The 15,304-nt window shown below is 42.1% G+C and overlaps 1 protein-coding gene across 1 annotated transcript in view; it reads left to right on the top strand.

Moving 5' to 3' along the window:
- Nucleotides 1-14,833, top strand: part of VPS54 (VPS54 subunit of GARP complex) — a 52,231-nt gene extending 37,398 nt beyond the window's left edge. Inside the window, exons 18-24 of the mRNA XM_076334991.1 lie at nucleotides 2,099-2,204; nucleotides 5,616-5,703; nucleotides 7,258-7,379; nucleotides 7,491-7,571; nucleotides 11,242-11,349; nucleotides 12,273-12,367; nucleotides 14,372-14,833. Of these exons, the coding sequence (XP_076191106.1) occupies nucleotides 2,099-2,204; nucleotides 5,616-5,703; nucleotides 7,258-7,379; nucleotides 7,491-7,571; nucleotides 11,242-11,349; nucleotides 12,273-12,367; nucleotides 14,372-14,477 (706 nt within the window). The 3' untranslated portion in view covers nucleotides 14,478-14,833. The remainder of the gene's footprint in view (nucleotides 1-2,098; nucleotides 2,205-5,615; nucleotides 5,704-7,257; nucleotides 7,380-7,490; nucleotides 7,572-11,241; nucleotides 11,350-12,272; nucleotides 12,368-14,371) is intronic.
- The last annotated feature ends 471 nt before the right edge of the window (nucleotides 14,834-15,304 follow it).

Here is a 15,304-nt window from a genome sequence, read left to right as displayed (position 1 = left end):
TAACAGCTTTAGCAATCTTATTTAAATAAAAAAACATCTCTCCTTCCACAGACTAGTTTCTCTTTAGTTCCCAAACAGTTATAAAACATTGCAAGCTCTTCTGTACATTAAAATGCTGTTTCTTCTCTGAATGACTAGGCTGAAATTTATGGTTTAATTTGAATATGTTTTTTTCCAATTATTTCATGAAAACACACAGTCATGAAAATACAGGTTTGTCTTGATAGCACACTTGTTATTTCTTGCAATATATCTCTGGCAAAATCATAGAATAGTTTGGGTTGGAAGGGATCTTTAAAGGTCATCTAGTCCAACCCCCCTGCTGTGGGCAGGGACATCTTCAACTAGATCAGGTTGCTCAGAGCCCCGTCCAGCCTGACCTTGAACGTTTCCAGGGATGGGGCATCCACCACCTCTCAGGGCAACCTGTTCCAGTGTTTCACCACCCTCAGCGTAAAAAATTTCTTCCTTATATCTAGTCTCAGTCTACCCCCTTTTAGTTTAAAGCCATTCCCCCTTGTCCTGTCGTAACAGGCCCTGCTAAAAAGTCTGTCCCCATCTTTTTTATAAGCCCCCTTTAAGTACTGATAGGCCGCAATAAGGTCTCCCTGGAGCCTTCCGTTCTCCAGGCTAAACAACCCCAAAATACATGAGTCCCCATTACTGAATGATTGCTTATCTTATTCAGAATAAGAAATAAGATAAGGGCTATCTCAGAAGCTGCATACGCTATTTCTTGGTATCCTGATTGCTTTGGATTGGAAAGTAGTTTCTTAAAGCTCGTTATATCAAAGACATTTTAAAATATATGATACTCACATACTTCTTTCATTTAAAAGCATGCTGTGTTTCCAGAGACTGTGAGGCTTAAGCATTAAATATGCATGAGAGTGTTTTTGGGGAGGGAGTAAAACCTGGAAGATCTCACTTCCCAGAGTCCTAATATCGGTTTACCCCAAACTTAAAAGTTCTGATTTACATGTCTTTAACCAGCTGTCGTTTTATGAGTTGCTTCATGATGCATCATTGTTCAATTAGAAACAGAAGCTGATGGCTCAGAACTTCTGTGCCAGCCAACTGATATCACTGCAAAAGAGCATTTCAGGTCAAGTAGGAGCATTTGAACATGCTTTAAAGGATAAAATTTACTTAATAGATGATGTGTTTGATAATCCATCTCTGCTCATTTGAAACTTGTTATATTTAGCTCTGTGAAGCAATTGTCAGCTTCACGTTGGTGCAAATATTAGTTTCAGTTCTACACGCTTCTATATACAGTTTCATTGTAGTTAATCAAATAAAATGCATTCATGAAAAGAAGCCTAAATGTTCCCCAAAAATTCTCCAGGTGTTTATTTTCAGTTGATTATTCATCATCTTTCTGCACTCTACTGCCTAAAGGAAGAAAGAGATTTAACTTCTTGAAATGTTAGAATATATATTCTGAACATTTGAGCTTGCCTTAGTTTTCCTGCCTTCTGTGTATTTGAATTCAAAGGAGCGTACCTGCTCTTTGTGGAGCTTTCTTAATTCCATCCAGTAGCTCCCAAGTTCTCCAGTGCCTTCTGAACTCAGGGGAAATTACAGGTGTTGAGCCTATTTGAATATTTGGTGCTGTTTCTTCACAGCTGCCTTCTCTGTTTGTGACTCCTTAGCATTCATTACATCCTTGTCAATGGTGGTTGTTGTCTACATTCTGTGGATTTTTATACTTGCTCAAAGTTGGCCAGAATTACACAGTAGTATAAGAAAGGAGCTTTGGATTTTTTGTCCCCTGCCAACATCTACATGGAGACTTCTAGTTCCACAGTAGCTTTTTTGGAGATTAAAAAGTTATACCAATGAACCTTAGAGATTTTCTCTCATATATGTTAAGTACTTTTTCCACGCGCCACCCTGTGGAATGGGTATTCTTTATAACTATCTTTATGTATATCTTCTTTTATGTTTTACTACTTCTTCAGATCAGTTAGTGGCTTTATTTAATGCTATAATCTCTAGCATTAGGTAGCTTTCTATCAACGTGACTGGCTGTGTTTGGTTTTTCAACATCTTCTGTGCACTGAGATGACATATTTGGCTGTTTCCTCTCTTGTAGGACAGTATTGCTGTTAATAAGAATAATCCTTGAGTACTGCCAGTGTGTGGATAACATTCCTTCCATCACCACTGATATGCTTACCCGCCTGTCTGATTTACTGAAGGTATGACTCCAAATGTACCATCTGTGCTAATCAGGGGCATTCAGGGCGGAGAACGTGTCTTACTCTCCGTAATGCTTCACGTGCTTTTATGATTTAATATAAATGATATAAATTGTCTAGAAATGATTGCATTTGTTACTGTGCCATAAGGTAGCCTTTTAAGCTAAGGGCATTAAAGATGCAATTTGTTGTGTGAATTAACTTTGGGAAGGCTGTCTTGCCTCTTGTTCACCTGGAATATTGAAAATCCCGTCTAGTAGTGTTTGTCATGGCTGCCTGTCCTTCAGGCTGGGTGTAGGATTAATGCTGCTGAAGAAAAAGCAATTTGATCCCAGATGCCACAGAGATATATCTATATTCAGGAAGGAAACGACTCCCTTGGTTTTTACAAGTCAGTAGAGGTATAGTCAGTAGAAGCGTGAAAAATAGTATGGGATGAAGCTTCTGTTGTAAAATGTAATGATGAAAGACCAGGACCTTTTGTTTTTTCTCACTAGAGAAGAGGAAAGCTGGTAAAGCACAGATAATACAAGGTAATATAAGTATACAATAATAAAAGGAGCACATAAATGCACCTTAAAACTGTGATATATATAAAAATATATATATAAATATATATATATATAGGCTCCAAAGCCTAGCAGTCAATTTATTTCAAGGTTTTCACTTGTGTCTTTGGCCACAAAGGTTATGTCAGATATTAGAGTTCTGAACGTAAGCATAATCGATAAAAGATAAACAGATTCTACTCTCCAAAAGTATATTTTACATAAGGTGGGGGGATGGGGGAGGGGAAACACACCCTAGGAGATGGGCCTTTAAATGATCTTCCTGTTGGCAGTTCTTATCTGAATAACCAGATGCAGGAACATTCCTCCCTGCAGACATCATTCAGATTCATCCACAAACCTTCCCCTTTGAAAGCACTGTCCAAGGCAAATCAGTCGGTCTGGGACTGGGGATGCCCCTCTTCGCCTCTTGTTCCCTAGCTGCTGCTTCACTCAAACCTTGCAGTACCTTTTCGCAGGCAGGCAGAATAGCAGCAGATGCCTCAAACTTGGCCAAATTTGCATCTCTGTGTTACTCCTCTCTCCCTACCATATCTTGTTCTGGCTCTGTCATTTGTGTTTTATTCCTTGGTATTCAAACATCATGTGCAGTTTAATTATTGTATTTCCTATCTGGCAGCAAGGTGCCATCAATTGGAGAGATGACAAGAACAGCTAGCAAAAACAAAAGCTCATTTATTACACTTCGAACAAAGTAAGAGCCACTCAAGGAGTCCTTGCAGGTCACTATGCTTTTTGTTTGACAACTGTCAGAGCTAGCAAGCTTTGAAGGTAGCAAGAGCTAGTCTTTATTGTGATGGAAACTGCAAAGTGTTCCCAGGTAATGAAATTCCAGGCCGTTTTGAACTGTGGCTGCAACCAGAGTGAAATGACACCTGTGCATGGACAAAAACACGATCATAATTACTGGAGTTGTTTAGTTGGTGCAGACAAGAGAAGGGTTGCAGCCACGGTGCCGGAACGCAGAAATGCTTTCCTCCAAGCAGTCACAAGGAGGGGGTATTGCTCTTTTGGTGTTTCAGGCACGCTGTTTTCTCGCTGCTTTGTCTGCAACAGGCCATCCGGTAACTGAGTAATATCCACGAAAGGCAGAGAGAGAGTACGAGTGTCTGTCATCCTTTATAGAGCATGTTTTTAATGGTCTGCCATGCAGTCGATGAGTTGGCGCTAACCTGAGCTAAATACCTCAGAGGAGCTTAGGCTGTGTAGGATATATCTGTCCTTGACTCAGTGGATCTACTTTTAAAGTCCACCAGGAGGCATAAGAAAAGGTCTTGCTTTTCAGGAGCAGGAGGAGGAGATGAAGTGAATGTCAGACAGTTTCAGGCCCTGAATTCTGTCTGATATCAGAGTAGATTATGCCTCTCTCAGGTCAGGGGCCACATTTAGCCTCAGGTTCAGTTGTGGCACTAGGTCTGGGTTGCTTTTCTGGCCCCGGACACACCACTCTGGCAGCCCAGAGTGGGGGTGTGGGGTTCACGGTGTATCCTCTGTGGTCCTGAGTTTTGTGACTGACTCCAGGCAATAGCCAGAAAAATTGTTTCTTGTTTTTACTCAAGGAGGGTTGAAATTTTAGGTTTGTTCTTGCAATATCATTAAGCTGGACCTGTGAAGCAGGATTGTGGCTCCCCAATAAAGGAGCTGTATGTGAGGGAAATCCTCTGTGTTGCAGACACAAGCTGCAGGGCAACCTTGTCACAATTTCTTGTGAATCTTTCTTCAGGTGTAAGAGAAAGGGTCAGCTCTCTGTAGGTTTTGCCTCCCAATTTCCACCCCAGTGTCAACAGGACAGTTCTGTTCAAACATGAGCCCTGAGACTTCTGCTCTCCATTCAGAGCAGGAACTGGGGACAGCAGCAATGGCTCCTCCAGCTCTACTGCATCACCCAAGCCAGTCTAGAATATCTGGTGTCTCAAGCTGGGTGGTGGAGCAGGATTCCAAAATAAGACAGAATATGCTAACAGTCTTACTGTCCAGAGACCTTGCTGGCCTGTGTACATTTAATGATAACTTCTTTTCTTCTGGAACTAAGTTAGGAAGATCAAGTCATGAGTCATCCACTGTACCTGGAATTCTTACAGAACTGTTTTTTGACATGGCTTAACATCTTCTGTGCATCATTTCTTAATGTGTTATATTTCTTATATGTGTTAATTTCTTATAGTGTTACAGATGCAGCCACCTCAGCAGCAGTGAGTTTCAGTGCTTTCAAGTTTTCTTTAACATCAGCAGTGGGGAAGGTCTAGAGCCAGAGCAGAAACTTGTTCTTTTGATATTACACTTGTCTACTGTACTTAGCAAAACTAGTGAGATCCTTATCCTTCACTCCATCCAAGGTCCTTGTTTGAGAAGTACGTTTTAAAGAATTCTAGTACAAAGCCATTCTTGTGTACGGCTTTCAAAGTAAGGCTGAACATTGCTAGTCTGCAGCAAGTCTGACTTGCTGCTTTTCTTTCACACCGAGAGAAGCCTCACCCAAAGGTCTCATAGAGAAGCAGAAATTAGTCCCTGAATTGAAATCACTGAGTAGCTAACTGTGTTTTTAATAGCAGTATTTCTACTTCCCTTTGCTGAAACCCTGCCTTGAGTGCTTTAGCATAAGCTGAGTCAAAAAAACCACTACGGGCCAGTGACTACTGAGAGTGGTGAAAAAGTTCCTTTTGTCTTACTAGTTAACAGTCGTGGACTCCTCTGTAGTAAAGAATATGTGAAACTCTGGTACTGGCCTTCATAATAGTCTATTTCATCTTGCAAAATTCTATTGATGGTATTTCTAAACTGTGGTTATGTGTAGTTGTGAAAGAGTCAGCATGCACTTTCACTATCTTTTTCTTTCTCACAGTATTTCAATTCTAGAAGTTGCCAACTAGTGCTTGGAGCTGGTGCATTACAAGTTGTTGGTTTGAAAACAATCACTACAAAAAACCTAGGTATGGATTTCTATATTTAAAATGTCAAAGCTTGTTCTCCTGCCTGGTAAAAAACAAACAAACAAAAAACCCCTAAACATTTATGATAAGCTACATTTGTGGTGTGGCGCCGTGCATGGAATACAGAGGGTGATAAGACCTTGCTGGTTAGGGGGTAAAACATGTATAAAAGCTAGTGAATTGTCTGATTAAGGGGTGCACTGAAATCCATCAAATTCCTTTGCTGTCTGCTGGATTACTTTAAATGTAAAGCTTCACTGTGTTACATGAAGGAAATACAGGAACAAATACACAGGCTAGCAAGGACTGCGGGAAGGTGTAGTTACTTTTTCAGCAGTGACTTTGGCATGCTTGGGAGCTGCTTCGTGTTCAGATCTTGAGATTGGAGGTACATAGGTAGAGGAATGCAGCCAAACCCCCGTCTCCCCGTGCATCTCACTGAGCTGTGCTGTCCCATCTGCCCCGTGGTGCTGTATTCTGTAATGCTGTGTCCACATACAGCTCCTACGGGTTACAACTGCATGTCAGTAATGCGCAAAAGGATTTCTGTGAGTGGCTCTGAATTGAATAGTTAGTCTTTACGTGGCTGAGTGTCCTGGCACAGTCAGGTAACTTAGGGCTCAGTGTCTGTGTGCTGAAATCCAAACCATGATTTGGGCTTCAGAGTTTCTCATTTTCAGTGTGCAGCTATTTAGCTGAATTGCCAGACCCAAGTTACCCGTCTGGACTACTTTAGCTGCTCTGAAAAGCTGGGGAGATCTAGGTGCCCAATTCCATGCTACAAAAAAGTCTGACACACTATTCGAGACCCCCGGTTTTAAACTCTCTCCTGAAATTAAGAGCCTTTGGTTGATGGGTTGAAGCAGGTGTTTGAACTTGCAGTTCCCATGTTTCAGGGTGTCCTGATTACCAGTCTGCATTTCCCTTTTTAAAAGGGAATAACTTGAGGAGGATGGGTTGAGAGGCTTCCCCCAAGGGGCCATGGGCCATAACGTTGGAGCAGACACAAGTGAGCAGAGAAAAGCTGGGTCAGGTCTTTGCTCCAGAAGGCTTGGCCAGTGTAGTGACCACTCTGGCACCACTGTGTGTTCCGCTGCCAGCTCAGGCCCTGAGCTGCACCACAGGCAGGAGCAGGCTCTGGGCAGCACAGTACTGGCGGGGCAGAAGAAATATTGATGCCTTGAGAATGTGGCTGCTGAGGTTAGGTAGCTGATGAGTCAGGTCTTTTGAGATCTCTCTGATGTCTGCATGTGCTCAGGGCTCAAAATGTCAAGTAGGCACTTAAAGCCTCTTGTAAAATTAGTCCCTTATCCCGTATCTTACAGAAGCTGGGTGTGAATAGCCAGGTACTAGTCTGGCGTCTTCACTGGGTGGGGTTTCCTAGTGGAAACAAATGTTTACCTTTTTTTTTTTTTTTTTAAAATTAAAAAAAAGGATGCTAAATTGTGTCAGATCTGCTATTTATGTTAAAGGAGATACAGTCTACACAAAATGACTCTTCCTGTGTAATAATGAAGTTCTTTTTCTTTCCCTTTCTCACTTCTGGATTTACAGCCCTTTCTTCACGTTGCCTACAGCTAATCGTACACTACATTCCTATTATCAGGGCTCATTTTGAAGCTCGACTGCAGCCGAAGCAGTTTAGCATGCTCAGGCATTTTGACCACATTATGAAGGTAATTCTTTTGGCATTTCCTAATTAAACGCAAAGTTCTGCTTTTCAACTGTGCTCTGAAGAATATGAATGCCATTAGATAGTAAATAAAACCTGCTTTCTTCCATTACAGGATTATCACGACCACATAGCTGAAATTTCAGCAAAGCTCGTTGCCATAATGGATAGCTTATTTGACAAACTGTTATCCAAGGTAATGGTTTATGGAAATAATAATTATACACTCTCTAAATTGCAATTGGAGGCCTCATTGTATACAGTCTAGATGTTTCAAATGGAGTCTTAAACTTTCCTAATGAGGAATTGTTTGAACTTCTTTAAACTGTATAAACACAAAGCTCTGTGCTGTACTTGTGAATGTGTTTTGTCTTAACATTTGCTACCTGGGTGTCGTTCGCCTTCACCCCCACAAAAAAAAATTGTTCGTTTACTCCTTCAGCAGTAACAGAAATGCTTTGGCTGGCGCAGATGCTCTGGTGTTTAGAAACTGAAGTGTTCTCCTACCCTCAGCAGTTTTATCCACTGACAGCTCTTGTCTGCAGTCAGGCTGAGACAGTTCCCATTTCCTGCTCTTCCCGACGGTGCCTCTTTGGAAGTGGGGAGCTGTAATTTCCTGCAGCTGAGGAAACAGCAAAAAACTGCTGAGGAGGAAGAGTTTTTGGAGGGGAAGGACCAGCTCTTCTATTGGGCTGTAGGGCTGGGGGCTCGAGGTCTGCGCTTAGCAGTTTCTGCTGTGTAGCAACAGTAATAGCTGTCCCACGAAGTGCTCGTAATGTTTTTTTGGTTTTTGAACACCCGTCAGTGGAACAGGTTGGTCCTGGCCTGGATCCACTCACTCTGGCTCATCTTGAGGCGGAATACACTGAGAGAGACTGCCCCAAGGTGTGGCCTGCTGGGCCCACAGATCTGATGGATAAAGTACATGAGCTTTTAAAGCTTAGTGTTTTGCTTTGGATCTTATGCTCTTAAAAAACAGAGAGAAAAAAAAATAAAAGCAGCTGTTTCATGAGAGAAAAAAATTAATTCTTTACTGACCGATTTGATGGATTGGCCTGGGCCAACCTCTTCCTTGTAGGAGCTCACGAGAAGCACAGAATCTCCCTGGTGAGCACAGGTTGGGGACAGGCTGATGGGGGCTGCAGTGAGGTGGCCGTAACAGGCAGCATTTCTGTCTTCCTTGCTGTTTCTGTTGTTTTATTGTTTGTTTTATGTTGTGCTTTTTCTTATCATCTGTTTCTCTGGGCTGATAAATAGTGTTACCTAAACTTAGGGGGGGGAAAAACCCCAAAGCATTTAAATTAGGATTCCCCACCCCCTGTTGTGTTTACACTTTTTAAAACATGTTTATGCCCTTTTCTAAACATCCAAATAGTGGTCTGCTGCTTTTTTGTTTTTTTGTCCCACATAAAAATACCTGTTCTGTGAAGTAACATAGCTTTTTGGTCACTTTACCTCTTATCTCTTGAAAATAAAAGATAAATGCAAGGATTTAGATTATTGATGCTAAACAAGTTAGCCCACAACAAACCAGTAACACAGTTTGTTCTTGATGGTAGTTAGTAAGTATCCATCCCTTACTGTCCTTCCATATTTACAGCCCATTCTCCTCTTGTGAGCTGGCATGAGATATAAACTGAGAATATTCCTGTCCTTTAGAGCTCTTAAAGACTTGAGTGAGAGTGCCTGGTTCACATGAATGCAACCCACAGAGTACAGGAGGAAAGGAGACCATGTGTTGATTTGCCTCCGTTCCTAACATACCCCATAATTTGGCTCATCTTGTTCCTGAAATAATGAAATCTTGGCACTGAAGGGTGTGAAGAACATAAAAACAGGAAATATGCAAATGGGCATGTCAGTGCAACCATGTCAGTATGTTCTTTGTGTTACATGTTTTTGTGAGAGTCCCAAGTATTTCAGTGCCTTGTGGATAAAGCGGTCACCTGCTTTAAAGTGTGTAAATCTGAATGAGTAAGCAAGCAAGCTCCATAGCGGTGTGTGTCCAGCATGCTTTAAAAACAAACATTGCATGGTCTAGAAACCTGTTTTGTAGGAGACAAACGGTTTGGTCCAGTAGAAGGGACATTGACCTGGCACTTGGGTAACGTGAACAAGTTACTTTTGCATTTCCAGGCTCTGCTTCCCTCTGGGAGCTCCGTGGAACAGGAGCTGTCTTTCACACAGTGCCACCGTGATGAGGCCGCGTGCTCAGCAGGGCATTTCACAACAGCACAGACAGTTCGCAGCAGCTGTCTATTAACTTTGGCAGGGAGATGAAACAGGAACAGGGGTATCTGACAGCTGTAATTAACAAGTGAAAAAGGCGTAGGCTTTTAAAAAGAGATAAATGTTCATGGAAAAAATCCAGTGTGAGTTAGCTGCTCTTGGAGCTTGCTGTCTTATGACCGTTTGGACAAAAGAGCAGTAAATTTTTGTCTGATCCCTCATGGTACTACACGCTGTTGACCTTAGCTAGAGACAAAAATGGCCAGCACCTTGCAGGGCTGGAGCTCATGTTCCTCTCTGGTGCTGTTGCTTTTCCCCCGTCACGATGAAGAGTTTGATTCGCCTGTAGTCATGCAGGAGCCATTGCTGCAGCTTGCCAGTTCCCTCTGGCTTTGCAGCATACTGGTAAATTGTAAATAATTTGTTGCCTAACTCTCATGTCTTGAGGCACAATCCTGTACGCTGTGCAGTTGTCCCATGCAGAGAGCAGGGCTCCTGGAGCAGTAAGCACTATTTTTCTGCTACTTCTGTCAAAATTAGGTCATCGTTTTGGCTTTTCAATAAAGACTTTCTCAAAACTCCCCATTTCTTTTGTTCTCTCACACTCAGGCAAACTTTGTTCCCTTTCACAATTCAGGCTAGCATGAGAGAGCGCATGTGCTCCCATGTGTTTGTAAATAATTTAACTAGAACGATTCAGCTCTTCCACTGAATTGTGCAAGGCTCTATGAGGAAGTATCACCCTACCGAAGGTGACCTACCAGTTTAACCCAGGCCTGTGCTAGCACAGGCTCTCCACCAGGAATTGAAGAGCTGGCTTCACTGTTCCTGGGACAGTTTTTTGAGGTGCTTCTGAAATCGCATTCAGATCTTCCCTATCCAGGGTGGGGACGTAAGAATTTTGTTCCCTTTGTAGCAAATCTCTTGCCATCTGGTGGTTTCCAGTGTCTTGTTTCTTGATCTCAGTCACTGGGAGAAGCGATATTTCCTACTTTGTTTTCCAAGGTATTTCTGCAACGTTTTTGTGGGGGTTTTTACTTTTTGGTTTTTGTTTGGTTTTTTTTTATGGCTAGTATTGAGTTTTCAGAAGCTTACATTTGTTTATGCTTTCCTTTCCTTGTTTCTTCAGAAATTTGGATGTGTGTGATCTCAAGAGAAGTTTTCTCTCATGAAGTACCTGAGGGGCATATTCATCAGAGGTGGAATTGCTTGTCTGTCATTGACTCATACAAATGTGAAGGAGAGGGCCAGCTAGCAGGCCACATAGCTACATCTGTGTAGCTGGCACAGTGATTATTCTCTGCCTCTGTAATTCGTAGGGTAGTGGAAACCAACAAAAAGTAATGAGCAAAGAGAAGCAATTCAAACTAACAAAGATGAATAGATGAAGTTGGGAAATCCTCAGATCTCATACTGGTTTGAATGTTACTGTTTGCTTATGAAGATTGATTGTATGATGTGAGTCCTTGGCTGAATCAGATCATGCTGAGCAACCGTTTTAATTTGTGATATGCTAAATGAGCCTTGATTCATGACATCATTAGCAATGCAGGACTTCAGATGGCTGTTGGAAATCCTCCTCTATAAACTGTTTTAAGGTGGCAGAAAGGAGTAACTGGTTTTGGTTTTATTTCCAGTATGAAGTGAAAGCTCCTGTTCCTTCAGCATGCTTCAGGAATATCTGCAAGCAAATGGCAAAGATGCATGAAGCTATATATGATCTCCTTCCTGAGGAGCAAACTCAGGTGAATGTTATTTTTGAGATTCATGTAACACCTCCCTTGCAAATGCACATGAACTTGGTAACAAGAGAGACTTCTGCTTTATCTAGGGGGAAAAAAATTCTTTTTTGAGTCTTTGTGAAACCCACACATTAAAGAGGTTGGCAGCAGTCATGCAGACAGCTCAGTCTGAACTGAAGTAAGTGTTCGGATGTGCAGGGAGAACGATGAGACACGCAAAAAGAACTGATTCCAGCATTTTGAGCTGCATTTTAATGTCTAGAGAGGTGGATCTTCAGGAATTAGTGCTGAAATTCTACACAAATGGCAACACTTTGGGGCTCGAGTACAGCCCTTTTAGGGAATTCTTCTGTAACGCTGCTCAAACTTAGTGGCTTCTTAAGGTCCCTAAATGTATTATGCAGCCACGTTGTACCAGATGTGCTTTTTCAGTATTTTGCTGCAGTTCTTGCTACTGCAGAGTTGTAAATCTAAGGACAGGAAGGACTGATACAGTCACTGAATGCACTAAGTTGTAGTTTCTCTTTTGCACCAAATCAAATGGTCCCTTCAAACTCTTTTTCACGCTTTCTCTTGGAAAAAAGACTTTAAGTGGTTATAGTACAGGAAAGAGATTTGTTATCTTTTAGCCTTAATTGCTAGATACTTCAGACAACAGGGAAGAAAAATTCGTGCTCCAAAGAACGTGTCCTCTAAGTGCAACACGTAACAAATAAGTGAGGGTGCGTACTGTCCTGTGTGTTATAAACTGTATATGGCCAGAAAGATTAAGAGGCCAAAGGACTGGCAGAAGGGAAAGTCACATGAATTGCAAAAAACAAAACCGAAAGTTAGTGATTTAAGGTGTTTGCAATGTATTTCCTCACTGTAGGCAGTGATGCAAGCATGGGGATGGTTCCTTACTCTGGTTCTGTGGTTTCTTCTAGATGTTGTTTTTACGAATTAACGCAAGCTACAAACTTCACCTGAAGAGGCAGCTGGCCCACCTAAATGTAGTCAATGATGGAGGACCTCTAAATGGGTATGTTTGGGCTTTTTTTTTTTACTGCTTAATTTAAATAAGCAGGCTTTGTCTTCTGCAAGAAAGTTGTGATTGCAGAATGCAGCCACGCTCCATGTTTGAGTATGTCCTATTTGGAGCTTTCTTACAGTAAAGGACATGAATTGTGCCTTTCCACAGGTAACTAGGAATGCAGCCAGCTTGGTAATAGGTTGGGAGCTGGGCATTGTCCTACTGGAAACCTGCTGTAGGTTTCCTCAGTTTATGGATTGCATTTTCTCCTTTTGTGTGTCAGCAGTAGCCACAGTTTAGTTCGCAAGAATTGCATGATTCCTGAAGCAGTTTTGAAACATGGGTGATGACTCATGGTGCTAGCAAAGTAAAAATAGGAAAAAGTGATTTCATCTGTGCAATGGGCAGCTTCTGTAGAGAAACTGTTTTTTCAGCAGAACTAGATTTGAAACAGAGATTATGCTCGCAGAGCTTTTCCCCTTTCCTGCCCCAGCCCAACCCTCCATCACCAAAACGGGTCAGTGGTACCTCTCCTGAGAGGGTGTGCCTGGCTTCCCACGCCTCCCGGGAAAGCGTACAGTCTCTTGCAGGCTGAATCCTATTGTAAGTCAGATTGTCCCCTGAAACAGTGGGTTCTATAATGGTTCTTAATGACCTGGGGGTGTTTATTTGCAGTGTGGTAGGGGCGAAATTCAGTCGGCCTACCCACATGCAAGAAAGCATTGTCTTGGGCTGAAGAAGCCAGAGAAGGAAGTTTATAAATGTTTCAAATGTTGCTGGAATGGAGAAGAGTTTTGTTTCCGTCCAATTTATTCTTACTTGTCCTGCTTAAGCTTATTCATCCTTGTACTCTGTGAAAGAGTTTATCTGGCCTGGTTTTCTGTGCTTGGTAACATCCAGTTGCCTTTGGTACTTGCTAAGGCATTTGTAAGCCAACAAGCTTACTGAACAGGAGTGAGGCCACAGCAGCCCCAGGTGAAATGAGAGCACCCAGGGTGTGTTCGGGAGCATTTCGCACTTGGGTTTCTAGTCCTAAACAGTGTGTGTGCTGTCTTCATCCTGCTCTTTTGGTTTTTGTTTGATGCTTGTAGTCGGATGGTGTAAATGGATCCCTTTTTGACAGGAGGGGCAGGTGTTCCTGGTGACATACTGGTGGTGTATTTCCCAGCACAGTCATCCTTACTGTCAGAAGGGTCTCTCATCTGCAGCTGGAAACAGTAATGCCCAGAGTTTGTTTCTTTTATGGCAGCAGTTACTTACTTTAGAACGCAGCTCTCTGGGATTGAGTCGTCGGGGCCTTTTGGGAAGGGAAACATCAAACGCTGGATTTCACTTGCTGCTCTTCCAGCAGTCTTCACTGACCTAGTTTTCTGATCCTCATCCTATTTTAAACTGCCTGTTTCTGTAATAATGATAAAAATCCAGGTCTGTGAATCCTGGTTAACTTTTTACTATGAAAATAAAATACAACTTTTGTGCCTACATTTTGCTGCTTTCTAACTGGAAACACCACGGGTCTGTCATCCCCTGGTATGTTTCAACAATGTATGAGGGATTTTAACTCTGTATGAACTGTTACAAACAATATTGCTGTTCGGTTACTTTTACATTAACCTTCTAGAGTACAGAAGCTAATGTTGCAATAATTAATATTCTAAATTGCAACGGAATCGGGGGTTTAAGTCGAGGTAAGCCTGGGATTACAGCAAGAGAATAGAAGTTTTAGATGCCCAATTCCTGCTGAGTTTTCTGAACTTGTCACTTGATCTCCCTTCCCTATAACTCGTTTTACACCTAGCAGTAATCATGTACTGACACCCCTGTAAAATAAACCACCGCCGTAGCATTGAGTTTTGAACTGATATTTTAAAACATCTAATTCAGGCGTAGTATTTGAACCTGGATTGTTGTAATAGTGTGCCCAATTGATAAACAAACCCGGGTTGTTTTTCTGAATACCCCAGGTGGATGTGATCTGTTCAGCTGCTAACCTTCTCGTATGTTTCACTGCAGACTGGTTACTTCAGATGTAGCTTTTTACACTGGAAACCTTCAAGCTCTGAAAGGCCTTAAGAACTTAGACCTAAACATGGCTGAAATTTGGGAGCAGAAGAGGTGATAATCCACTGGGAGCAGCCACTTGGCTCTGACAACAGACCGACTTTCTTCTAAGCAGCGTGACGACTGTGAGGTGAATACTTAAGACCGGAGTCCAAGAAAGGACACTATTGATAGTCGGGGAAGCTAGACTCAGAGTGAGCTGCAGGGAGCGATCTTTTCAGTGTCCTTCAGCAAGAAACAAGTGATCAGCTGTCTGTGCAATGTTTTTTCATTCTCTCTGGAAACAGACTCAGGTTTCTTTGGACCAAATCCAAAAGAACACATAGCTGTAACACAGCTGTAGTTGTCTAGAATGCTCTGTATATCTTTATATTAAAAAGATGCTTTGCATTTCTTCTAGTGCAATGAAATTCACATGGTGTCCCACCTTATTTAATGATGGTACAATATAAAAATCTTGCAGTTGGAACTCTGTAGAAAATGTTTTTCTCTATGAAACAATGCTGTTCTAAAATTTATTTTTTTACAGAACTTTATATAAATAAATGTCTTTTGATTGCTTGCATATAGGATTCAGATTTGTTAGGGAGCAGTCCTGTTTCAGGGGATTTCTCACAGCTGGGCTCCAATGCCATCTGAAGATATGCTTTTTCTAACAAACTGAAGCCATTACCTACAGGACAGAGTTGCGAAATGATAATTGTTAGCAGTGACAGCCCAACAGTGGGTGTCCAGTGGAATCTGAAGGTAGCACAAAGGCTGGTGTGGGGATGGTTTCCTGCAGCTACCCAACCACAGACTAGGCAGCGCCACTGACAGTAGGGTAAGGACAGGGAGTGTTTCAGGACTTTGCCCATTGCTCTGCAGTCCTAAAGACACAAAGCA

The sequence above is a fragment of the Aptenodytes patagonicus genome, chromosome 3, assembly GCF_965638725.1.
Source record: "Aptenodytes patagonicus chromosome 3, bAptPat1.pri.cur, whole genome shotgun sequence".
Lineage (NCBI taxonomy): Eukaryota > Metazoa > Chordata > Aves > Sphenisciformes > Spheniscidae > Aptenodytes > Aptenodytes patagonicus.
This window is presented reverse-complemented; position numbering and strand designations above follow the sequence as displayed.